Source organism: Diospyros lotus, chromosome 2 (assembly GCF_014633365.1).
Source record: "Diospyros lotus cultivar Yz01 chromosome 2, ASM1463336v1, whole genome shotgun sequence".
Lineage (NCBI taxonomy): Eukaryota > Viridiplantae > Streptophyta > Magnoliopsida > Ericales > Ebenaceae > Diospyros > Diospyros lotus.
In genome coordinates this window covers 7,703,264-7,728,607 of record NC_068339.1, presented here as the reverse complement: position 1 = coordinate 7,728,607, position 25,344 = coordinate 7,703,264, and the positions used below count along the sequence as shown (strand labels likewise).

Below are 25,344 nucleotides of genomic sequence, written 5' to 3'. Positions count from 1 at the left end.
TACAGTTTCTGCTGGGTTTGCTGCCTGAAATTGCAACCAAAAGTGAAAGCGATAAGATCTTCAGAGAAAAGGAGAGGGCAAGCAAATGCATATGCAGGATCAAGGAAAAACATGCTTTTATTAATTGCTGCTTGTTTTATCTGAAAGATTCAAAGCAACAACCAACCCTTTCTGGTTTTTGTTTTTTCTTTTTGTTTTTTTTTTTTTTTTGAAAAATCTGATCGCATCTGCAGAAAGAAACAAGATTCTGCGTATCGATCTTCTTCGCCCCAGTCAATCCGTATGCGCCATTCTCTGTTCACTCACACACGCACATATGCTCTTCCTCAGTTTCACAATATTTTAGGTTGAAACTTATACAATTATTATTGCCATAGTGATTAGTATTCACAAAATTGTGAATTCTGCAATATTATATATTCTGGTGACTCTCTTGCATGCGTCCTTAATGCACGAGAGTTGGTAAAATTATATGCTGTAACAGATTGTCCGTACCATATTAGATGTTAATCTAAAGAGGTAGTAACGTACGTCTTGACTCAATGTTAAAACGTCCTCAAAGTTAGCTAGCCTTGAAAACTTTGTCCCGAGTTTAAATCTTTGTCCTCTGAAATAAAAATACTACCCCAAGACGTCATTATTCCTCGAAGTTGTTTGGAGAAGTATTTGGACTTCAAAGAGAATTAAAACTGGGAAAGTATATCGATGCAACAATTAATGCCTTAGAAAAGAATATATGCCATTAAATAATTGTAGTACGTTAAAATGGAAGTAGTAGTGCAGTACTCCAAATCAATAATTCCGAGTTTCAATTATCAGCGACCCATCACAGAACAGGTTAATAAAGGGATCACATGCATAAACACAGAACGAGAAGAAGCCCCTTAATTAGCTCTGCACATATAAATGCATGCATGTATCTGCATGAATTTATGAACAGATCAACACGGGTATTACATGCACTCCTGCTGCTTTCCATCCCTTCTTTGGCTCCCTTGAAAATAAAATAATTTATCATAGTAATATATATTTTCAAAATTATCACTATTACATTACTAATTGTTGGTTTCTATTAAACATTTGTGATAGAACAATAACATCTTGTTTAGTTAATTAGCATAGCTTTTGTGGGCAGTTTTCGCTGTGTTGGCTGAGAAATGGGTTCCTGTTCTCTTTAAAGTTTTGGACTGCTCTGTTTAGAAGTGCCTTTGTTGGATTTTTTCTTTTTTTCTTTCTTTCTTTCTTTTTTTTTTTTTTTTTTGCGAATTACAGTCCTTTTACGTCATTCTCTTATTTTTAATTGGGTTCTTTAAACTAATTTTATTTGTCCTTTTTATTTTGCTCTTGGTTTGTCAACCCCTAATCTAGACAACAACAAATCCAACAAGTGAGCTCTCGCCCCAGCAAAATGTGAGTTTTACCTGTTCGAATGTTGGTTCAAAATGGGGATTATTCTTTTGGTTGTCTTTCTTATTATTTAGGATTAAGGATTGTTGTAAATTTTGTTATTTTCCCTTCTATTTTATATTAAACCATTTGGTTTGTATTTCCAAAAATCTGTTGTTTGTAATTAAAGATAGACTGACTTGTTTCAATGCTTTTAATTTAGCAAAAAAGAAGAAGAAGAGCTAGGGTATATATCTTTTTCTTGGGAAAATTCTTCGTATAGCCAAATAAGTTGACAAACAGATTTACAAAATGAGGGCTAAAAGTCTAAAATATCCTCATTCATATTGTATTGCATTTTTTCCAATGCAATATAAGTTAAGGTATTTTAATCTTTTAACCTTAATTCTGTAAGTCTATTTTTCAATTTGTCTGGCTACATAGAAGAATTCTTTTTTCTTGTGTTTATTACTTGTTCAATTCATTTTTGTTTTTAGATTTTATTTTTTTTTGAAAAAGATAGAAGAAATAAAGATAAAAAAGAAGAAACCCTAATATATATATATATATATAATCTAATCGGACTTTTAAAATGGCACACACACACTCTCTCTCTCTCTCTCTCAACATTAATTACTTCCAAAAAAGAATCTTCCTCTAAGCCAAGTTAACGAGTTTGAGCACTTCTCCCAGTAGGAAAATGTAGTAATTCCCATGTAATTATATGAGAATACGTTTTGGAGATATTAATTGGTTAAGGCCCCGTAGCTGTTAATTAGAGTCTTCCTGGGAAGAAATAATCCTTTTTCAATCTGTGACCATCTTTAATTTAAATAAAATAAAATAAATAGCACTTTGCAACTTTTGCTGGTCGTTGTACAAAATATTTATATTTATTCATGATGTTAATGCCCATAAAGCCTGGGTTATATATATAAAGCCTGAGAGAAAGCAATCCAATCCAAGCAACACAGTTTTCCCCAAGCCATCATCATGGCATCCATAGCCCGTGATGAATCCGACTATGACAGCAGCTGCTCCTCCATCACGGTGCCGGACTCCTGCAGCCGCAGCTGGATGAGCAACCTCAGCTTCAGCAGCCGCCGCAGCTCTATCTCCGCCGGCGATGCCTTCTTCTCCAAACCCCACAAGACCAACCAGGCCGCCTGGGAAGCCATTCGCCGGCTCCAATGCGAGAAAGGCCGCGTCGGCCTCGAGCACTTCCGCCTGCTCCACCGACTTGGCAGCGGCGACATCGGCAACGTCTACCTCTGCCAGATAAGGAACCCAGTGGTGGGGCTGCCCCAGTGTTTCTATGCCATGAAAGTGGTGGACAGGGAAGCTCTCGCTATAAGAAACAAGCTGCAGAGGTCGGAGACGGAGAAGGAGATTCTGGGCATGCTTGATCACCCATTTCTCCCGACTTTGTACGCCGAGTTTGATGCTTCCCACTACTCTTGCCTGGTCACCGAGTTCTGTCCCGGCGGGGACTTGTATGCCGCCCGGCTACGGCAGCCGACGAAACGCTTCAGCCTTTCGTCTGCTAAGTAAGTTTAAGCTCTCTGATTCCACGTTTAACAGAGATTATTTATTCGTTTTGTTTTATTATCTAGGCATGCCATAGATTAATTGCATGAAAATGTTGACTGTGTTGCTTGAAGGCTAATTAACTCTCATGTTATGAAAATGAAAAGGTTTTATGCAGCAGAAACGCTCTTAGCCCTAGAGTATCTCCACATGATGGGCATCGTTTACAGAGACCTAAAGCCAGAAAACGTGCTTGTTCGAGAAGACGGCCACATCATGCTTTCGGATTTCGATCTGTCACTCAAATGCGAAGTTGTTCCAAAGGTCATTCGCCGGAAAGCTGACATTACAGAACCAAACGATCCCAAGAATGACGGCTGCTTAACACCTTCTTGCGCCACGCCAATGCAGCCTGTTCTCTCTTGTTTCTCATCTTCCACCAAAAGATCACCATGCCGAGCTTCCATCAACACAAATATCGCAACAACACAGGCTTATCTTCAAGACTACAGCCCAGAATTGGTGGCCGAGCCGATCGACGCCCGGTCAAAATCATTCGTCGGAACTCACGAGTATCTGGCGCCGGAGGTGATCTCCGGGCAAGGCCACGGGAGCGCAGTCGACTGGTGGACGCTTGGGGTGTTTTTGTTCGAGCTTCTGTACGGGAAGACGCCGTTCAAAGGAGAGAATAACGAGAGGACTTTGATTAACATATTGAAGCAGCCGGTGAGCTTTCCGAGAATGGGGGTGAGTAGCAGCAAGGAGTACGAAGAACTGGTGAAAGTTCAGGATCTTGTAAGCAAGCTGCTCGTGAAGAATCCCAAGAAGAGAATCGGGAGCTCGAAGGGCTCGACTGAGATCAAGAGCCATGAGTTCTTCAAGGGTATGAATTGGGCTTTGATAAGGTCGGTGAGGCCGCCCGAAGTTCCCGGTGATCGGCACAAGGCGAGGAGTAGTAGTAGTAGAGCTGTATTGCCAAAGCTAAGCAAAAAGGAAATAGAAGCACCGTATCAGATTCCCCGTCACTTTGACTACTTTTGATTGTAAATAAAGGGTTTAATTAGTTGATTAACAGGAAGAGGCAAATACAATCGTACGTCCATGACACTAAACAAAGAGCTGTTTCCTTTTCTTTGTTTCTGTTATTGGTGACTAAGGTCATATAATTTAGGATGTAATGAAAAAGTAATTAAGATTTACTAAATTCGAACTCAAAAATTTGAAGTGTGTAACTCAACTATCCACCACTCAACTCTGATGGTCTTCCTCTCTTCTTCCTTGGCTATGGAGAAAGATTCTGATAATGTATGATTAGCCAGTTAATTAACAAGCATGCATCCTGTTTTCATTATTCCTGTAAGATTAATTATGACATGAATATATATATATATGTTACTTAATTTAAATTCTGTTCTCTCTCTCTCTCTCTCTCTACATTCGTGAAATTCTATGCTGTTTGAATATCACTTTTCTCTTAAAGGGTAATGCTAAATTGAATGCAAAATTATTATGATATTATAATATGTTTTGTATAAGAATTTGAATACAGATTAAATTTAAGATCAATAGAATAATGTCTGTGTGGGTATATAGATACGTGTAAAGGGGGCGGCAGCTCATAATTGCTTGCATGTTTTTCTTATGAGAGCTCACGGACTCATGTGATCACCATTATTACGTTCATCAAATGATGGAAAAAATAGTAATTAAATTAGAAAAGTCGATTGAATTTTCTTTTTGTTATTTTGTCGCTGGCTGTGCCTTTTATTCATCTGGGTACTTTCATCTCCACACTTCCATATGTACTTTTTTACTGACTAAAGAGCAAGCACAAAACCAGCCATCATGCTTCCCCTCCTTGCTTTCTCTTTCTCTTTCTCTTTCTCTTTCTCTTCCACCATTCACAAAGACCGTTCCCAAATGCAAGCCCAAGTGTGTACTGTATATGAATATGGGTCGATCCATAACTAGATTCTAATTTGTCATTTTCCTTTTTGGTAAGTAATAATGACATTAAACAAAATATATTTATATATATATATAATATCAAAGTTAAATATGTGGACCTAAGTCGGGGCATGTCCAAATAAAATTGAAAGCAAACTACCTTTAACATAAACACTAGGTAACTCTAATCTCACAAGTATTAAAAAAAAGGGGGCCCAAACTAACTCAAATATATGATCTATCATTAGGGTCATCGATTCATGTCTCACTGCTAAAATTAAATACGATTGTTTCTCTCCTCCCACTAGCATATGAATAGCATTCGAGTTGAGTTTATGTAACAAAGATAGACCAAATTAAAGAGTTTTCCTTATTGTTCCAAGTAGATTTAAATTAAGGGGTCAATATTTCGTCTTGATTTAGGGGTAATTTGAAAGGAATGCAAGGAAGGAAGAAAGATAAAATTGATGAGGATGAAATGTTATAAAATGTCAAAAGTGAATAGAGAAATTAGTGAGAATAGTGGTACATGGAATGATTTCATCATATATATTGTGTATTGTGTATCAGCAGAAGAGAGAAATTGGTGAAGAGAAGGCCTGGAAAAGGAAGAGATAGAGAGATTAGATACTGTACGGGGACACAAGGGGCATTGAATTGGTGGACATTGGACTGTGACTGTTAGCTTTACATTTGCATGCGGAAGAACCAACTTTGCGCTACGGCCCACCCTGCCCTGCACTCCAACTCCCATAAAAAGCCAAGGCCACATCCATCGGTATCTTTGCTCATCATGATCGGTGTTACTACTGGTGATGATGACCCAACTATATATATTTAATAAATCGAATATATATTGTTTTGGTTCTTTTAATTATATATATAAACCTCTAGACCTGATCTGTAGACTGTACGTACGTAGTTGTATTATTATGAGTTTATAATTCCAAATCAAGTTGTGAAAATAACCATCAAAGCAGACTGTTTTCAGAAAGACAAACAAAAAGACAAAAAAAGAAAAAAGAAAAGAGAGAAAGAAAGAAAATGACCATCAAGTGATGATTCGAGTGGTAGGAAAAGAATTCTAAAACACCAAAAGAGTGACATCGATACACGAGTTAATCCCGAATCCTAATTAATCATATTAATTATGACTCGTTTTTAATTTCTTTCTTTGAAATACACGTACAAAAAGAGTCCCGGGCCAAAAACTCTTTTAATGTTAAGAGTACTACTAGAGAAAAAAATCTTCTAAAACATTGTTCATGCTTCAAATTAATATTTGTATTTGTATCAATAAATTTATAAAGCTTGTATATTGGCAGGTTCTGAACTCATTGAGTTGATAGAATTGGTTGGATAATTACCAGACAAACAATTAAGACTACGCAAGCACTTGTTCGAAAAAACCCTCCGAGATTGAACATGGCAAAATAACTGTAGAACCTCAAAATAAAAATACATGGTTAAGAGTTTTCTATTCTATTATATATATATATCTCTAAATTAAGATACAAGATAAAATGTATTTATTACATATTTATCCTATGCCCTAAACACCTTTTTTACTTATTAGTGTTAAAATAAATGAACCAATTAGGTGTTTAATTAATTAGGGCACAAAAGGTGTAATATACCTCAAAACAGCAAGAATACGTTTTTCTATTTTGTGCACATGAAATATACATTGTTTTTAGATTAAATATATTTGCTATATTTTATCTTTTAATATTTAAACCCTCTATTTGTTTAATTGGTGATAAATGTAAATTATTTTTCGAAAAACATTACCAATCAATAAAAGTATTTAAGTCAAGAAAATAAGATACCAATAATTAGCTAGTATATTTTATTAAAAAATAAAAATACAACTTATCACATATAATAAAAGCATAAAATGAGTGATTCATAGAGGAACCGATAACTTATATTAATTATTATCAACTTTATGCGGTAAATAACATGGACCTTAATAAAGTAATATTGAACCTACGAAAACTCTTTTTACGTGTGTATTATGATAAGATATCACTGCCAAAAGCTTAATTTTTCTTAAATTTTTACCTAATTAATTAAAAAATAAAAGCTCGACATTGTTACTTCTTTCCAGAAATAATTACAAGAAATCTTTTCGTACCTATGATTGATTAAAATAAATATTAAATGATATTATTAAATTTAAAATTAAAAATTTACTAAATCCCACTAAAATTTGCCCAAACTTATTCCAAAAAATTAGAATATATGTCCGAACCTTCCAACCGCTATTCCAGTGCTTCCTGTTATTCACGGGATTTCAGTGGGCTCTCTTCACAAAGCCACAATATATCTGCAAGTCATCGCCTCACCCCTCATTGTTCAACTACCATAATAAGCAAATTGGGAAGCTTCTAATTCTAATTATATATATATATGTGTGTATGTATGTATTGTTTGTTCTTTTGATTTTCTTTTGCCGTGAATGTTGAACCACTTTTGGGATTCAAACCCAGAAAAGCCTAAGTATTTGGGTAGTCTGGAATCATTATGCAGAAAAGCCCAAGTTTTTGCATCATGAATCATGATTCAAATCATCATCATCGATCATATTTGCATAAATTCTGATCATTGTTTTTGCATCATGAATCATGATTCAAATCATCATCATGGATTTCTAAGGAGGTACGTAGTGGAATATATATATATATAGTCCCACAACTACCTCCTTACAAATCCATATCTAATAATTGTTTTCAAAAACCATGGCCTTGAAACTTAATTAGGTTAGACTTCATGGCCGTTAGTTATAGCTTCGCGCCAACATTAATTAATTGCCTTTCCTTTTTTCTTTTTCTCACTAATATTGCCTTTTCCTTCCGGTCTTCCTTCTACTCTAAAATGCAATTGGAGATGGAGGGCAGTGACAATAATTAATTTTGATATATATATATATATATATATATATACCTTTTGAACTTTTTCTTTTTCTTTTTTTTTTTAATGATGAGGATCTCATAATTATTATTATCTGAATAGCCGGCATTGAGTAAATGTGGAGTGTACTGAGTAGGAAATTAAAAATGCACATTAAATCATCTAACCAAAAATTAACAGGATCAACTAGAGTGAATTAAAGTTTGTAATTGCTAATAAACATATCAATTTGATTCTTCTTAGCAAGGCTGCAAACTAACTGTGCCATAGCTGAACAAACGCTGCATGTGCAAAATATGTCATATTTTGCCAGCAGTAATTAATTAATAGGATGAGAATTTCGAGAGTAATTCATCCAAATTTATTATATGCTAATTTACACAAATCATGCTAACACTCCCCGAACTCATGTTAACTAGCTAATAGGGTAAGAAGGCAACTTTGAGTTTTGAAAATAGAACTCCAAGCCGTCTAGCTAGTGAGCAGATTAACATGTTGATCGAGCCCTACTAGGAAGCCCTTGAATGGTAATTCCAATGAGTTCTGGGTTTGGAATCTGATATGTTTATTGGTTGTTGTTCAACTGTTGGAGGAGTTTTAAAATTATATTTATTAAATATTATCTATTGTTCCTATATTTAGTAAAGTTCATTTTAATGTTTTGGTGGGAATGAAAAAAAAAATCGTTTGGGTGATAAATTATTCTTTAATATTTTTGCATAAATGATTAAATATTGTTGAATAAGTTTAATTTTACTTAGGAGATAATTGTTGAATAATTAAATATTATTTAATTAAAGATAATTATTAATGCATTATTAATGTTTTTAGTTGGGTAATGTTTTGTTGATGTGGAAGGTGGACTTTAGCAACTTGATTCTAAATTCTAGGGCTGTGCCGCTGCGTTTGTGCGCGGCCCATTTTTAACTAATGTTTTTAATTTTGTCATTCTTTAAAAATTAAAAATAATTAATTGAAAAACTTAATAAGTTTCTTAAGTTAATCTGTAGCCTAAGCCCGTCCAAAGGGGTTTATGTGTTGTGGGCCAAAAAGCCCTCTGGCGGAGAATGTACCAATGTAACGGCCCGGCCCGGCCCGTTTGAGATGCTTGGTTGGGCCTGAACTTTTTCAAGTTTTATTTTTTATATCCTATATTATTACTATGTGAATGGTGAGATCCACCAGTTCCAAGAATCAGGAATCCTTATCCTCAGGTACCAGATTGCACATAAGGGATCCTTATTCTCGTCGGTTCTTCTGTGTTGTAAGAAGAAGAACGGACGGATTTTTCTAAAATATTTTTTAAAATATTATAAAATTTACGAATTCAAAGGAAACCAGAGCCTATAATATCACTAAAATAGGTCTTTAGCAAAAAAAATTAATAAAAAGAAAGAAACAGTGAAGGATTAAATATTTAGACATTACAACAGAACAATTCCACCGAGATAATGGAGAGAGAGAGAGAGATGATTCAACTTATGTTTACATAATTAATAAATGCTACTTATAGAAGATACATGAATGGGGTGGGTTACTCTGAGCAGTTGGATTCGTCCAAAACCATCACTGACTGCCTCTGCCTGCCCGCCCACTTTGGACTCGGGCAAACCATGAACTAAAGTTAAACATCGAAACATGGGGTGGTGTTCCGTGCTACCTGTCGGTACACGTGGAATCTCGTCCCTTGATCTGAAACACGTGTCTTAATCAAACGGCCTTTGGAAGGCCTGTACTCGATCCAACAACCCAACATCACATAGATTAGAGGAGGGTCGCCCATGGTTCCGAAGTTTTGTGCCAAAACCGTTGGCTTCCACTGCCTACTGCACGTACGGTGATGCAAGGACTGGTTTTCTTTTCCTTTTCAACTAAATTAAATTAAAGGAAGAAAGAAGTCTGATTTTAATTTTACGGAATCTAGGTTGGTGAAAATAGAAATATGTGGATAGGGTGAGATTCTGGTGAGCTGATTCGCAGCTAAATGCCCTCTGTTTTAGGGTTATTTACTATCTCAGACCTCTCACGGTGGAGATGACAACTAAAAAATAAATAAATAAATAGAACTCTTATTTTCGTGAGACTATATATTTTTTCAACAGTGGGCCCGTAAATCTTGTAATTGATAGTAAAATGTTGATTAGAGATGGTAGGTACGTAGCTGGTGAAGTCCTCGATATCTGGATCTCGTTGATAAGTTCAATTAACAGCCATGAATAATGATGAAATTACAAAAAACATGCATTTATATACATATAATAGTGATGGTGGATTGGGGTTGGGGGGCATTATGGGAAGACAATGAAAGCGGTGAGAAACTGAGAATCAACCGACATCACCATGGCAAAAACCAAGGTGGGTAACTGAAAACAGGTGACTGCTGATGCCTAAAGAAATCATCTTTCAGAAAACCATCTACTCCATCCCCAAGACCTGGGGCTCTCTCTCTCTCTGCCTCTCTCTATAAATTGAATACCCAGACGCAGCCAGCAATCAAGCTCAAACTCAGTGCATTCAGAGCTTTTAATTGTCTCGGATCTTTCTAATCCCCATTTTTGAACCACCTTGTTAAGCTATTTCTCCTCGTCAACTACTACTTTGTAGTTTGGTTTTCCTGTATCTGCAATAATGTCGAAGAATGTGGCTCAGTCTCCTCTTGAAAGAAGCAGCCTTTCTTCATTGGACCAGAAGCTGGCCATGGCCAAGCGTTGCTCTCATGGTGAAATATGAATCTTCCCTTTTTCTTAATTATTTCTGGTTTTTCTTTCTTTGTTTCTTTTTATTTTGAGCTCAGATTTCAGAACCATGATTTCTTCATCAATAGATGTGTACATATATATATATCTATATATCTGATAACTGATGATCATCATTAGTGATTTTTGGTGGTTTAGTTAAAATTAATTTGGCTCAGCTCTCATATTGCCCATGTGTTATTCTAAGAAGAATATGTAATTTCACAAAATACAAAAAATTATACAAAAAGCTCATAACAAAAATACTGTCGCTGTTACATATAGACTAAATGATATTTCATTTACCCCACGTAACAATGAGATCACAGCCTCTGCTCTCGAATCTCGGTGGTGTTTACTATTTCATGAAGATTTGGTGTTTTGATGGTTCAATATGATGGCACCGTAGAGGCTTTATTTTAAAAGATAATCACTTTATTTGTTTTTTATACTTGAGGACGATTTTGGTTTTGTACAGAAAGAAAGCTACTTTACTACTGACAGAAAGAAGTGAAAATAAATAAATGAAAAAGAAAAGCTCTAACACGATCAAGATTCATGATTTGCAGGCCATCATGATATCAGATCTAGTGGTGCTTGACACTAATTATTTTTATATCTAGTGGTGCTCTTAACCTTTTTACTTTTTAATTTCATCTGCAGAGGGCGTTATCGCAGGAGCCAAGGCCGCTGCGGTTGCTACCATTGCAACTGCTATTCCCACTGTAGGCCGATTTCTCCTTTCTTTCTTTTACATATATGTGTGTCTGTGTAGGTAAATGTACATCATCATCAATCACTTATAAGTTTAAATTAACTGAAAATAAAAGCTTTTGACACGCAGTTAGCCAGTGTGAGGATGCTGCCATGGGCCAAAGCCAATCTGAACCACACTGCCCAAGCTCTTATCATTTCCACAGGTTTAATTTAGTTTAATTTAATTAATTATAAACTTATTCACTTCTCAATTTACCCATTTGTAATCCTTTTCTTATTTTATAATTCTTCTCTTGGTTAATAATGGTGAAATTAATTTTTGGTGCGTTGGCAGTGGCAGGAGCAGCATATTTCATAGTGGCTGACAAGACCGTCCTGGCATCAGCAAGGAGAAACTCCTTCAAACAAGGCTCAGCCTCTGGCTTTGATACCAAGATCTAATTAGTTAATTAACTAGCATTCCTCTAAACTTTCTTTGTATCTTAGCCAAGCTCTTACCGCATGTATTAATATTAAAGAAATAAGATTTGGAGTTTATTGGCATCTGTTTTGGTGTATCTATATATATATATATATATACAAGCAAGCAAGCAAGCGCATATCAATGTCTATCCTGCAACCTTGAGGAAGATTACATCAAGGCATGAAAGTGTATTATGGAAGATAGCAAGTAAATTAAACTAATGACGAGAAGATTCAAATATTTCCTCTTGCATGCATATGGGGCCGTCTATGGGAGGCTGTGTCTGCGAGCTATTATTCTTGATGATCCAGCTTAGCCGATCTGGGTATTTCTCTTACCAATGAGTTTAGTGACTATCAACCCTTTCAGTATTATTCTTTAATTACATTTATATTAAATTGGTTGTTAGAAAATTAATGGGCCTCCTCTGTTTGTTACACTTTAAAAGTTGTAACTTTTAGTTTCTAGTTTTAAAAAAGTTGAGATGTAGTGTTTGTTTCAACTTATGAAATTCTAACTTATAGCTTCTATTAACTTTTATAAGGGGTAGAAGCTAGCTTTTTCAAAGATGGGATATCTTAGTTTTTACAACTTTTGCTTAAATAATTATATTTTTTTGACAATTTTGCCCTTATTTTTAACAAAGAATTACCCTCTTGTCTACGCAATCATAGATTTTTTTTCTCCATCGCCATCTCCATTTTCAGATCTCTTCTTCTCTCTCACCATCTTTCTCTCTCTCTATACTCTAATTAATTTTTTTATAATACTTAAAATTTTTATATATATATATATATACTAATTAATTTTTAAATTATCATTCTATAACTACTAAGGGTATTATGGATAATTATACAAAAATAAGTTATTTTACAACTTATGATATTAAACACCACAACTATTTAACTACAACTTCTAAGAAGGTGCAACAAACAGGTTCACAACTTATTCTAAGTTTTAGAAGTTATAATCTAAAAAGCTAGAAGCTATAATTTCTTTAATTAAGCTGCAACAAACGGGGCCAATAAAACGTTGCAATTTTCAGCTTTCGATGGAATCTTGTAAACAAGTAATTAATGACTAATCTAAAATAACATGTAGCTAAACAAGTTAAGCCTCAAGGATTATCCATATAGCTAAAGGGCTTAATTAAGTGCTTGACTGGTGTTCTTTCAATTCAAGCAGGTTTAAACAGCTGCTAGCTTGTAGGTCGACTGGGAGAAATCGGGCTAATCTTTTCACCGAGGAAAAAAGAAAAATAAAGATAATGATATATTTGTGTTTGGGAATTTAAATTTGATTGTGATTTTGATTTTAAATTTTACTATGATTGGAATGTCAAATTTGATTATGATTTAAACTTATCTATAAATCTTGATTTATTTTCGTGATTCATTTTTTATCAAAATATAATTTCATATATATATATATATATATGAGTGTTAAATTTATAAATAAGTATTTAGTACTATTAAATTATTGTAGTTATATCACTATTATCCTAGTAATATCATATAATGATATTTTATTTCTTTTATCTATATTTTTTGTAATTTGAGTTTTTTTATTAAAATATTGTGTTTATTTGTGTATTTGATGGTTTGATAGTGATTTGTTTTCGATCATAAATTCTAACAAATTAGTATCAGAGTTGTTGGATCAAACCATTAGGTGGTGTTCTTTTCGTATTTCAGTTTTTAATTTTGAATTTATTTTCAGTTTTGTGGATTGAGAATGTCTGTTTTGAAATTTTTAAAAATACGTTCTTTTTGTCAATCTAAAAAATTATTTTTTAAAATAGAAAATTAGAAAACACGTTTTTCTTTTCAAATTTTTAAAATGTTATTCTATGATATTTTATTTAAGAAATTTAATTCAAAGTAAATTATAAATATTGATTAATAAGTTATAAATTTAATTTAAAGAATTTAAAATATAATATTAAAAATAACTGATAATTTAATCATATATAATATATTAAAATTACAAAAAACTTTCTAAAGTAATTTTTAATTTGACTCAACTATTAATTTCATAATAATTTTTTTTATCTACAAATTAAAATTTGACATTAATTTTGATATTTAGATTACCCCAACATAAATATTAAAAAAATTATAAATTATAAAATTGCAAAATATTGATTTATCCAAAATTTTAAAAAATGATTGAAAAGAAAAAATTAATAAAAAACTATATTACATAACGTGGAAGGTGGTGAAGAAATGGCAGAAGGTGGTGGCAGTGGCGGTGGCAAGCGTGGACAACAAATCTAAGAGTGACAGACAATGACTAATCTAGGCGTGGAGGGCAATGGCAAGCAGTGGCTGTGGCAAGAAGATTTGGGCACGGCTGGGGGTGGTGGATCTAGGCATGGAAAATAGTGGTAAGTGATGGCAGTAGCGGTGGCAATGGATGGCAATGATGGCGATGGCGTGCATGGTGGTGGCGATTGAGCTTGAAGAGAAAGAGAAGGGAGAAGAGAGGTGGAAGAGAATAGGTGTTTTCTGTGTTTTAGATTCACTCGTTGGTTTTGGTTGAAAACGACCAAAACGCATTTTTGTTGTTTTGAGTTTTGTGTATAATTTTTGTATTTTGGAAAATGTATTTTTGAAAATAGGTAAGAAAATGCATTTTGGGTGTTTTGAAAAACTAAAAACAGAAAACGACTTGAAAACAACAAAGAGAACAAACTGTTAACTTTTGACAGATCTCAATTGTTGGATCTGTAGTTTTTCATCATCCTCCACAACTAGGGTTCATAGCCACGGTTGACCATCTCCTGGCTTGCCATCATTCCTGCGTTTTCTCCGACCGACCAATTCGGCTTCTTCAACTATCATAGACTGTTGGCCATCTCCTTGTTCCGTTTTAGTTTCCTATTTCCTCGTTGTTGGTTGGCTTACTCCATCTTCTCCTCTTTGTTGTTCGCCATCGACGAGCCCTCTGCCATCAATCATCAACCTTTTTCAACCTCTTTCATCTTCCATCATTAACACGGCTTTCCAAGCTTTTGCCTAGATCTGCCATCTAACCTAGATTTAGCCCAGATCTAACCTATCAAATCAAATCCAACTCGCCAAATCTATCCCGCCTAGATCCATCCAAATTTGTCGCCCAAATCTACCATCCTAGTATGTTTTATATTGGGTTTTATTTATCGATCATTTAACCTTATTTGAGGTCATCCGACCTTCGCAATGGCTATTTTGAAGTATGATATTCTATTATTGGACTGAATTATTAGATTTTCATTATGGCAGGTTAAGTAATTTCGATATAGATAAATTTAGATGAAAGTCTAGTCATTAAAGTGAATTTACACTAGTGAACGTGGAGTTGTTAAGATCAACAGAGATATGTTGAGATTGATCTTGTTACTTATACTTTGAATATAACAAAAGATATCTACTGCAGTGAGCGTTGTGTGAATTTAGTTGGTATTTCCTGTTATGTGAATTTGTTTGATATTCATCAAAGAAATAAATTGTTCATGATTTTGTTGGAAAAAAGAATTATGAATAATTCTATATTTGAATTTCGTGTCAAGACGGAGTTTGTTACAATTGTAACTTGGAATTTAAATTTAATTGTAATTGTAATTTGAAATTTGACTTTGACAGTGATTGAGACGTTAAATTTAACTATAATTAAGACTTTATTTATAATTGAAAATTTATTTTTATACCTCATCTTCTTATTAGAATATAATTTTTGATATGCATATTAGGTCTATAAATATGTGTTTAATTTAAATTTTTTATATTAAAATTTTCTAGTCGTATATATATTTATAGTATAGTCGTAATTTGTGTTCAAGTCATGCCATTAATAAAAAGAAAAAAAGAGGGAATATGTTAAGTTCTCTGGTCCATTCATGCAATCATTGAGCATATATATATATATATATATATACATACATTGTGTGTGTGTGTGACAAATATCACACTGGAATTGCAATCCCCTAGCAAAGTAGGTTGGGATTCGGAGGCTAGCCATTAGTTTTGTTTCTCGTTTGCAGAAATATATTCCTGCCTATTCAGGGGGGGATTAATTCTTACGTTTTATTTAAAATTTATTTAGATTATATTTTTGAATAGAGGAATTTTAAGTGACATTAAAATTTATCTTAAAATATTTTTTTTTTTAATGTAAATCTAAGGTGGATATTTGTACTCAAATCTAAATGTTTTCTACAAAATTACTTATTTCAAATACGGCCGGTAAAATGACTATTGAAACCCAAAAGCTTATAATTCTCGTAAGGATATTGATACATATTAATTACTCCACCATAAATGTCACCCTTCTGGTCAAATTAGTTTCTCAACTAAAGTTTGAATTTTTATTTTTATTTTTTGGCTAGGTAGGTTCGATTATATAATATGGTTTCAAACGTTCGCTACTTTGTAAATCTCTAGGCCTTTTGGAAACTATTTTTAGAAAATTTATCTCAAAAAACTCTCCCAACTCTGTAAACAAACAACAAAATAGTGGTTCCAGAAGTATGTAGTAGTTCTTATATAAAAATGAAAATTACATCAAAATAGTGGCGCCGCTTAATTTCAAGATTTTATTTATTTTTGGTTTCGAAACAATGAAAAAGACAAATATGAAATGCAAAAAAATTAAACATAAGAAAGTGATGTACAAATTATTAATATTGTAATAAATTAAAGAAAAGGGTTCTTAATTTCTATCTGATCTGCAGGATAAACAAAATGCAATGATGAAATCACTGGAAATGTAGAACCTGCGTGAATATGGCACCATTTCCTAGTTCCATCTGATCTGATCGTATAACAATTCCTGGAGAGACAAAGAGAGAGAGAGAGAGGGGAGGAGTGCCAGCAAATTAAGGGCATAATAGAAGGAATTGAAAAGCAACGGCTACTTTTGCTGTAGCCATCAGGATGTTGATTCTGGATGTATTATTGAGGAGAATTTACTCCCTTTAGAGAGCCGTCACAGGTAGAGATAGCGAGAATAAAGAGTTGGGGGAGGCTTTGTCTGAGGTTTAATATATATATATGCGCGCGCGTGTGTGTGGAATATTCTTCACAAACAATGTCTGGCTGAAAAAAAGAGGATGATCGGGATTCTTCCTTATCGAATCATAGGCCAACACGCAAGCATTGATGCTTGCCTGGTAACTTAAGATCAATGCATTCTCGCTCATTGTCACTTGTGTATTATATTTATAGATCTATATACATGGCAACTTAAGTTGTACTCGATATTTGTGACATCCAGCTTTCAAGTAAACTCTAATAGTAATTTAGCCAGCTTGATTGGTACTGCGCATCTTCTATCTTCTATCCGTATCAATTTGATTGAATACCAGTGATTGAACACTTGTTCTTCAAACCTGCCTTCTTAGTATAATTATTTTCCTTTCACGCCTTCAAATCACAGCAAGTTGAAAAATAGTTCCTAGCTAGAAGAACATATACCAACCATTCTCTCTCTCTCTCTCTCTCTCGTAGCCCGCCGCATCCATTGTCTAGATAGGAAGAAAATATTCCTGGGACATTCTATGACGAGTAAAACGTTGTGCCAGACATACATACGTATTGATTTATGAAGAAAAGGATGGGGAGGGGTGGGGAAGGAAGGGGATGTCAAAATAAACATGTATATACGCAACGCAAAGCATGCAACTGGATGTGAATCTTCATTCGGCTGGCTTTTGAATTATTGCTGGAAAGAATCCAAATGTGGAAGAATAGAATTTGACAATGGATTGTGCATTAAAAAAGGAATTGATTCGGGCGCTGGGGCATGGACAAGTTCTACGGTTAGTTTCTCTACCTTTTTAAGTTAACCTCAATTTGCATGTGCGCGCCTACCCGGGAAGGTTGCATCTGCAAGTAGAACCAACAGAATTTACGTGCGCGCGCGCGTCCATGCATACATCATGGGGGGACATCCATGAAAAATCTCTGAAAGCAGCTGCATCTGCATGCTGTTTATCTTCCCATAGCTAGCCTAGCTAGCTAATAGTACATCTATATGTAGTGCCTTGCTAGAAATGGATATATCTATATATATATCTCGCTCTCTCTATATATATATGCACCAAATTCAACAATAATAATTCAGAGCCTTCTCTTTCCCTTTCCAATCATCCTATATAGCTTGGAGAATCATATAAAGAGGGGTATTTCTTATTGGTTGTTCGTTTGCTAATTTGTTTGTTTGTGAGAAAATATCTTCTCTCTCTGCATGGACTCACACTACTTCACTAGCTACTTTACAAGCACTCCCATATATACGTACGTACATACATACATACAGCTCCCCCCGCCCAACAAAATGGCATGATGCAGGAGAGAGGAGCTATACGTTTTATCTAAATCTCTCCGAAATTTCTGCTTTTAATTTGGAATCCCATATTGAGGAAACACAATCTGAAGCTCTCACAAACAATGGAGAAGGCACATCCAGGGCCCCAGCATGAGTGAGGCCTTAGCAAGTATGTATATAAACCATGCCTGCCCATCCACCAATATCACCAATTCCTTGAGCTAGCTACTTCTCTTATCTTACTGCGGCTAAGCCGAGCTGCCATAGTTCACTTCATTTCTTCATCTATCTAGGCGAGGTGAACCTTTCTACTGCATTTCAGATCATCTCTGAGATCTTGATTTCATAATTTCCTATACCCTTTCACCTTCCAGCTCCGGATGAGCCCCCATTGTTTGAAATCACAGCCGCCTCTACGACTTATGTTCTAGCTAGCTATTTGTCTTTCTTATGTCTAGCATGAGATGGGCTTTCTCTTAGTTCTGCTTGAAAGACAGTTTTGTTTCTGTTGCCTCAAAATTGAATGTGATGATGATAGCTTTATTTGTTTCTAATTAATTTCAGATATAAACAAAATGATAAGGCAAGGAGATTGGGTGTGCAGTTCATGCCAACACATCAACTTCAAGAAGCGGGACTCATGCCAACGATGCAGTTGCTCCAAGTTTGGCGGTGGGACTGATGTATCGTCCTATGGACTAAACAGGACAGAACCCCTGGCAGGGGATTGGTACTGCAATGCCATGAACTGTGGAGCACACAACTATGCAAGCCGAACAATCTGCTATAGATGTGGTGCAACTAAAGACGATTATAGTGGGTTCGGTGGAGGCATGCTGGCGCCCGGTGGCCATCCATCCGATGCCACGGTCCTCCCCGGCTGGAAATCTGGAGATTGGATATGCACTAGGTTAGTTCAGATTTAATTTAGCAGATGCCATGATCCTCGCTGACTGTAGAATGCCGAACTAGCATGACACTGGATGTTTCAGAACATAGTATTTCTAGTGTGCTAGACCAAATAAAAAAAAAAACTCAAAAATTCAAGTTTGGAAATAAATAGTGATCTCAATAAAAGTATGGCTGCATTAATCCCTATTGCATTCAGATAACATGAATTTCAGAACATAATATTTCTGGTGTACTAGACTGGACTGTTGAATCCAAATTTGTAAAATAGCAGTGATCAAGATAATAAAAATTTAGTTTCATTAATCCTAGTGCATTCTGATAACATGAATTTCCATTTCCATTTCTTATCTAATACAAGGAGATGTTGGATATGAGCAGATATGGGTGTGGAGTGCACAACTATGCTAGCAGGGCAGAATGTTTCAGGTGCGGGTCAACAAGGGATCTTGGTAAGCAATCTTCAAGTCATTATTTTTGCTTTACTAACCATCTGGTAAATGAAATGCATAGCCAAATAAATATTCATCTTCTTTTTTCTTTTCAGGTGACACAGGGAACTGAATCAAACAAAGATCACTACCTGCTACAAGATGTTCTGACTTCAGCTTCGACCTTCCACTAACATCTCCTTCTATCATTTTCTGCCTTTTTCATCTTCTTCTCGCCCTGTTTCTTCCCTCGTAGTTATCTTAAATAAGCCCCACATTCATGGTTGATGACTTACATTTGGAAGCATAAACATGTATTTACTTCAGGAAGAGCTCTGAACTTTGTTTTATGGTGCAAAATGTTCCTACGTGAAGCAAATGAAATTTCTTGAGCTTATTAATGTAAGATTTTCTTCTTTCTCTGGGCAATTGCTGAAAATTCTGTACTGCAATACTAATTTGGGAGGTGGTCCACTAATGAAAGTTTGGGGTGGTTTTTCAATTTCAACTGTCAACCAAGCTGCTGAAGCCTTGAAAGCAATTCAAATAGATAAAGCAAGGGCCAGCAATTGATCAGTCATCTATTCAACCGACGCAATTGAACAATGACAGAACTGTGGAGGAATCAGATATGAGATTCAAAGAACTTCTTTGGGCAGTTCACTTCAAAGATACCCTAGCTTGTTTCCAAGCAGTAAAATATGGTTCCTTTAGGCATCAAATGCGCATAAATCATATATAATTGTGTGGATAAGAACCTGATTCCAGATACTCTGCTTTATGCGCACATATGCAATGCTAACTTCAAATGGAGTCAAATCGAATCCAACTTTTCTTCTACCCCTTCAGTTCAATCACAAAAATATTGCTGCATTGTCACCCTTATTCACAGTTAACATGGTTTCATGACCACTGAATGCCACTACCGATCATCTGGGAATGAACTCCATGTTAGCTTAGCATCGACTAAAACTTTTAGCCGTTTTTGGATCTCTATGTCACTTAATGTGCGTGTTGAATATATGCTGGTTTTATCTATGGATATTATTGGATTCGGTTCCATACTCCATTGCTTGCTTAACTTTGTCAATTCTTGACTTCTGTAAATCAACTTCAGAACACCATTAAAGCAACAGCCGAATGTTGCTGCCCCTGCCCTCTCCCGATATGCTAAGCAGAAAACAAGTATTTATGCACACACAAATAGAGATGGAAAACACCTACGCACTGCAAAAATTGTCGGAGTTGGATGTCCAGCCCAAGAATTAAAATAATAATAAACTAAAGAAGAAGAGAGGCGGTGGAACACACACACACACACACACACATATATATATATATATATGCAAGGTTTGCAAATTGAAGGTGCAGAACAGTGGTGCGGCGCAGATGAAAAACTGAAAAAGAGTAACTTGTGTGCGACGCAAAGACGGAACCGCGGCAGTAAATTCACTGGGCTGAAGAAAAAAAAAAAAACAAATCAGGTACGAGGTGAAAGTTATTTGGAGTGAATTTTTCTATAGTTTTGGATTTTAGGCAAGAGAGTTGTAAGGATTTATTAGGGAAATAATTTTTTGTATTCACCATTATTAGCGATCTAGAGTTTGGATATTAAACTTGGGATCTTATTATACTTGATTTTTTTATAGTGAATTTGATTTGGAGTTTGGGCCGTGATTTTTCTTATACACTAAAGGGTTTTTCATGTAAAATCTTGTAGCCATATTCGTGTCTGTTTATTATTCGTGTTTAATATTTGCACATGGTTGATATTTAGTTTGCACAATTAATTTTTGTTTGTGGTGAATAGCACAAGAATTGATATCAAAGTTTGGTTCGATTTGAACATAAATTAATTATGTGAATTAAGATAGATTAACAGGTGAGTATTATGATCAAATTAAATGCCTCTACTTATTCAATTTGGAAGTTGAAAGTTGAAAATGGAAGATCTTTATTGCAAAGATTTATTTGACCCTATCAAACTTGGTTCTACCAAGTCTGTTGGAAAATCCAATGAAGATTGGGAAAAGATGCATATATAGGAAAGCAGTGGGGACTATGAGATAATGGGTTGAGACTAGTGCTTTTCACCATATCAGTACAGAAATAGATGCTTCTCAATTGTGGAAAAATATCAGTACAAAAATAGATGCTTATCAATTGTGAAAAAAATTAGAGAAGCTTTATGAGAGAAAAACAATTCAGAACAAAACTTTTGCAATTAACAAGTTTGTGAATGTGAAATACATGGATGGACAATCTATTTCAGAACACTTGAGTGAGTTTCAGGATTTGGTGAATCAGTTGGCCACTATGGAAGTAACGATGTATGATCAAATGCAAGCATTGTTTCTTTTAAACTCATTGTCAAATATTGGGAAACTCTAGGGAGGTGATATCTCTTAGTGATTATGCTCCAAATGGGATATTGACTGTATTTATAGTTGAAGATAGTTTGCTCAATAAGGAGGTCAAACAAAAGGCTATAGGTACAGATGAGTCACATGCTCTTGTCACAAATAACAAGGGTAGAAGTAAAAGTAGAGGTCCTAAGGGGCACACGATAAATCCAAAGGAAAGTCGCAGATAAAAGGAAATGTTAATTGCTATCACTATCAAAAAGAGGGTCATATAAAAAGAAACTGTAAGACTTGGAAGAAGGAACGAAAAGATGAGAAAAATAAAAAGAAGTCAACATAAGATATTATTGCTGGAGTCACAGATGTGGAAAAAGAATTTATGGTTGCTTCTTATGAAGAAGAGCAATGCGATACTGTGTCAAATCCTTATGTCTAATGGGTTCTTGACTCAACAGCATCCAACCACTCCACTCTTAGAAAATACCTTTTTATTGAGTACACAACAAGAAATTTTGGTGTTGTAAATATGGCTAATTGTGGTACAACTCCTATTGTAGAAATCTGTGTTATTCGCTTGCAGACTGATGTTGGTTGCATATTGATTTTGGATAATGTACGTCATATACCAAATTTACACTTCAATTTACTTTCTTGCCAACGTCTTGATAACAAAGGTTATTACAATGTTTTTGGTGATGGGAAATGGAGGCTCACTAAGAGTTCTATAGTGGTTGCTAGAGGTATGATTTCTCGTACACTGTACAGAACTCAAATGTTAAAATTATTTGATGGTGACTTAAATGCAGTTGAAGATGGTGCTTCGCCAGACATGTGGCACCAATAGCAAGCTCATATGAACGAGAAAGGGTTGCAGATTTTGATAAAGAAGCCTCTCATTCCTTTTGCCAAAGGTATGACTTTAAACTCTTGTGATCATTGTTTGATTGGCAAGAAGCATAGAGTTTCTCTTAGTAACACTTCTAAAAGAAAAGATAATATACTTAATTTAGTTTACTCTGATGTATGTGGTCTCATTGAGGTGAAAACTATTAGTGGTTATAAGTTTTTTATTATTTTTATTGATAATACTTCACAAAAGGTATGAGTGTATGTTTTGAAAACAAAAGACCATATACTTCAATACTTTAAGAAATTTCACACTATGGTAGAAAGAGAGACATGAAAGTCTTTGAAGTGTTTTCGTACTAATAACGAAGGTGAATACACTTCAAAGAAGTTTGAGAATTATTGTTCAGAACACGGCATCAGACATGAGAAGATAGTTCTTGGTATCCCATATAACATAATGGTCTGGCTGAAAGAACCAACAGAACTCTCTTAAAGAATGTCAAATGCATGTGCAATTTAGCTAATTTGCCTGAGTCATTTTGGGGTAAATCGATATCTACTCTGCCTGTTATCTTATGAATCAATCTCCATTTGCTCCTTTGGATTTTGATATTCTTGAAAAAGTATGGAATAGGAAAGATGTTTCTTATATATTCTCATTTGAAAGTCCTTGGGTGAGAAGCCTTTATTCATGTGCCAAAAGAACAAAGACATAAGCTTGGTGATAAGGCCACTCCATGTATTTTTCTAGGATATGGAGATGCAGAATTTGGTTATAAGTTATGGGATCCAATGAAAAAGAAGATTATCAAATGAAAAGATGTAGTGTTCCATGAAAATGAGACATTGTCAAATTTGAATACATCAAAGAAAACTAAGACCAATGGTGATGTTCTTAATCTCACATCAATCCCTTCTCCAATAGAAAATGCCACAAATGGGGGAGAGTTGCATGAAGAACATAAGGTTGAAATTGAGTCAGCGCACAGAATTATGGTAATGATGTAAATATAAAGGGTGTTGAGCAGAGGGAGCAACCCCATCCGCCTCAAATTGAAGAGTTGTAACTTTAAAGATCTACTAGAGAACGTCAACCATCTAGGAGATATCCTAGTTCAGAGTATGTTATGCTCATATATAAAAGGAGCCAAAAAGTTTCCAAGAAGTTTAAACTCATAAGGAGAAAGTTAAATGGATGCAAGCGATGAAAGAAGAGATGAATTCTTTAAAGAATAATGATACTTATGAGCTTGTTGAACTTCAAGAAGATAGAAAAGTTTTAAAGAATAAATGGGTCTTCAAGCTGAAGAATAATGGTGATAAGCTAGTAAAGTACAAAACTCATTTGGTAGTGAAGGGCTTCAATAAAAAAAATAAGGTGTAGACTTCGACGAGATTTTTTCTCTTGTTGTGAAGATGAGTTCCATTTGAGTAATATTGGGATTAACAGCTAGCTTGGATCTTTAGTTTGAGCAATTAGATGGGAAAATCGCATTCCTTCAAGGTGATTTAGATGGATTTGAAGTACAAGGGAAAGAGCACATGGTTTGTAAGTTGAAAAAGAGTTTGTATGGCTTGAAACAAGATCCTAAACAATGGTACAAGAAATTTGATTCTTTCATGGTGGTCGTGGTTACACAAGAACATATGCAAATCATTGTGTGTATTTCAAGTTGATAAGCTTTTTATCCTTTTATTGTATGTAGATGATATGTTGATTGTAGGGTAAGATTCTAAAGTTATTAGTGATTTGAAGAGAGATGACATGAAAGATATAGGGCCAGCTAGACAAATTGTTGGTATGCAGATTTTTCGTGACAGAAAAACTAAGAAGTTGTGGTTGTCACAAGAAAAATGTGTTGAGCAAATTTTAGAAAAATTTAATATGAAGAATGCTAAGCCTGTTAGCACACCTCTTGCAAATCACTTCAAACTTAGCAAGAATTGTCTTTCTACTCAAAAAGAAAAAAATGATATGGCAGTTGTTCCTTATTCCTCTACAGTTGAAAGTTTAATGTATGCAATGGTTTACACCCAACTTGATATTGCTCATGTAGTTGGTTTTGTCAATAAGTTTCTCTCCAATTTCGATAGAGATCATTGGAAAATTATGAAATGGATCTTCAGATATTTGAATGGTATCCCTAATATGTGCTTGTGTTTTGGAAGTTTAAAACCAATTCCAGAAGAATATACAGATGCAAATATGATAGGTGATCTTAATGGTAGAAAATCGACTTCAGGGTATTTACTTACTTTTGCAAAATGAGTTGTTTCTTGGCAATCAAAATTATAGAAATGTGTTGCCTTATCTACAATTGAAACTAAGTATATTGCAACAACTAAAGCTGAGCTGGTAAAGAAATGCTCTAGATGAAAGAAAAAATTTCTTCAAGAGTTGGGTTGAAGTAAGATGAGTATGTGTTTTATTGTAATAATCAAAGTGCTATGGATTTAAGTAAGAATGCAACTTACCATGGTTGCACCAAGGATATTGATGTGGGATGCCATTGGATTCGTGAAACTTTTAATATTTATTCTATTGTATAAGTGTTGTTACTTATATACAACAATAAATTTGTAATTGCGCACTACAAAAAATTTGATTTTTAGCGGCGGTTTTTTAGCGGCGGTTTCTAAAACCGCCGCAAAAAATGAAATTTTGCGGCGGTTTGCAAACCGCCGCAAAATACTATTTTAGCGGCGGTTTTTTTTTACATTTTGCGGCGGTTTTCAAAAAACCGCCGCTAAATTTAGAAAATAATTAAATAATTAAAAAATAAAATTTAATTTAGCGG

The 25,344-nt window shown here is 34.7% G+C and overlaps 3 protein-coding genes across 5 annotated transcripts; all 3 read left to right on the top strand.

Moving 5' to 3' along the window:
• The first annotated feature begins 2,323 nt into the window (after positions 1-2,323).
• Positions 2,324-4,187, top strand: LOC127796002 (protein kinase PINOID 2). The gene is made up of 2 exons (XM_052328017.1): positions 2,324-2,933; positions 3,081-4,187. The coding sequence occupies exons 1-2, from the start codon at positions 2,380-2,382 to the stop codon at positions 3,952-3,954; spliced, it is 1,428 nt and encodes a 475-aa protein (XP_052183977.1). The 5' UTR covers positions 2,324-2,379; the 3' UTR covers positions 3,955-4,187.
• A 5,885-nt stretch (positions 4,188-10,072) lies between these two features.
• On the top strand, positions 10,073-11,928 carry LOC127795219 (early nodulin-93-like). The gene is made up of 4 exons (XM_052326757.1): positions 10,073-10,492; positions 11,172-11,233; positions 11,353-11,428; positions 11,560-11,928. Exons 1-4 carry the CDS (start codon positions 10,402-10,404, stop codon positions 11,664-11,666), a joined length of 336 nt encoding a protein of 111 aa, XP_052182717.1. The 5' UTR covers positions 10,073-10,401; the 3' UTR covers positions 11,667-11,928.
• Positions 11,929-17,650: 5,722 nt separating this feature from the next.
• LOC127794178 (uncharacterized) lies at positions 17,651-21,335 on the top strand. Of its 3 annotated transcripts, none has more exons than XM_052325110.1 (4): positions 17,651-17,848; positions 18,559-18,904; positions 19,285-19,355; positions 19,451-21,334. In XM_052325110.1, the coding sequence occupies exons 2-4, from the start codon at positions 18,570-18,572 to the stop codon at positions 19,465-19,467; spliced, it is 423 nt and encodes a 140-aa protein (XP_052181070.1). In that variant the 5' UTR covers positions 17,651-17,848; positions 18,559-18,569; the 3' UTR covers positions 19,468-21,334. The 3 variants fall into 3 exon arrangements, with proteins under 3 accessions (XP_052181070.1, XP_052181068.1, XP_052181069.1); XM_052325108.1 differs by lacking the exon at positions 17,651-17,848 and adding an exon at positions 17,857-18,163 and having other exon boundaries at positions 19,451-21,335; XM_052325109.1 differs by lacking the exon at positions 17,651-17,848 and adding an exon at positions 18,153-18,292 and having other exon boundaries at positions 19,451-21,333.
• The last annotated feature ends 4,009 nt before the right edge of the window (positions 21,336-25,344 follow it).

Excerpts from the sequence above, each read along its gene's own strand:
- LOC127794178 (XM_052325108.1), top strand. Across the intron at positions 18,905-19,284 it reads GGAGATTGGATATGCACTAG|ATATGGGTGTGGAGTGCACA; the intron begins GTTAGTTCAGAT and ends GGATATGAGCAG.
- LOC127796002 (XM_052328017.1), top strand. The coding sequence starts at position 2,380 with ATGGCATCCATAGCCCGTGATGAATCCGACTATGACAGCAGCTGCTCC. Across the intron at positions 2,934-3,080 it reads TTCAGCCTTTCGTCTGCTAA|GTTTTATGCAGCAGAAACGC; the intron begins GTAAGTTTAAGC and ends GAAAATGAAAAG.
- LOC127795219 (XM_052326757.1), top strand. The coding sequence starts at position 10,402 with ATGTCGAAGAATGTGGCTCAGTCTCCTCTTGAAAGAAGCAGCCTTTCT. Across the intron at positions 10,493-11,171 it reads GGCCAAGCGTTGCTCTCATG|AGGGCGTTATCGCAGGAGCC; the intron begins GTGAAATATGAA and ends TTTCATCTGCAG. Across the intron at positions 11,429-11,559 it reads AGCTCTTATCATTTCCACAG|TGGCAGGAGCAGCATATTTC; the intron begins GTTTAATTTAGT and ends GTGCGTTGGCAG.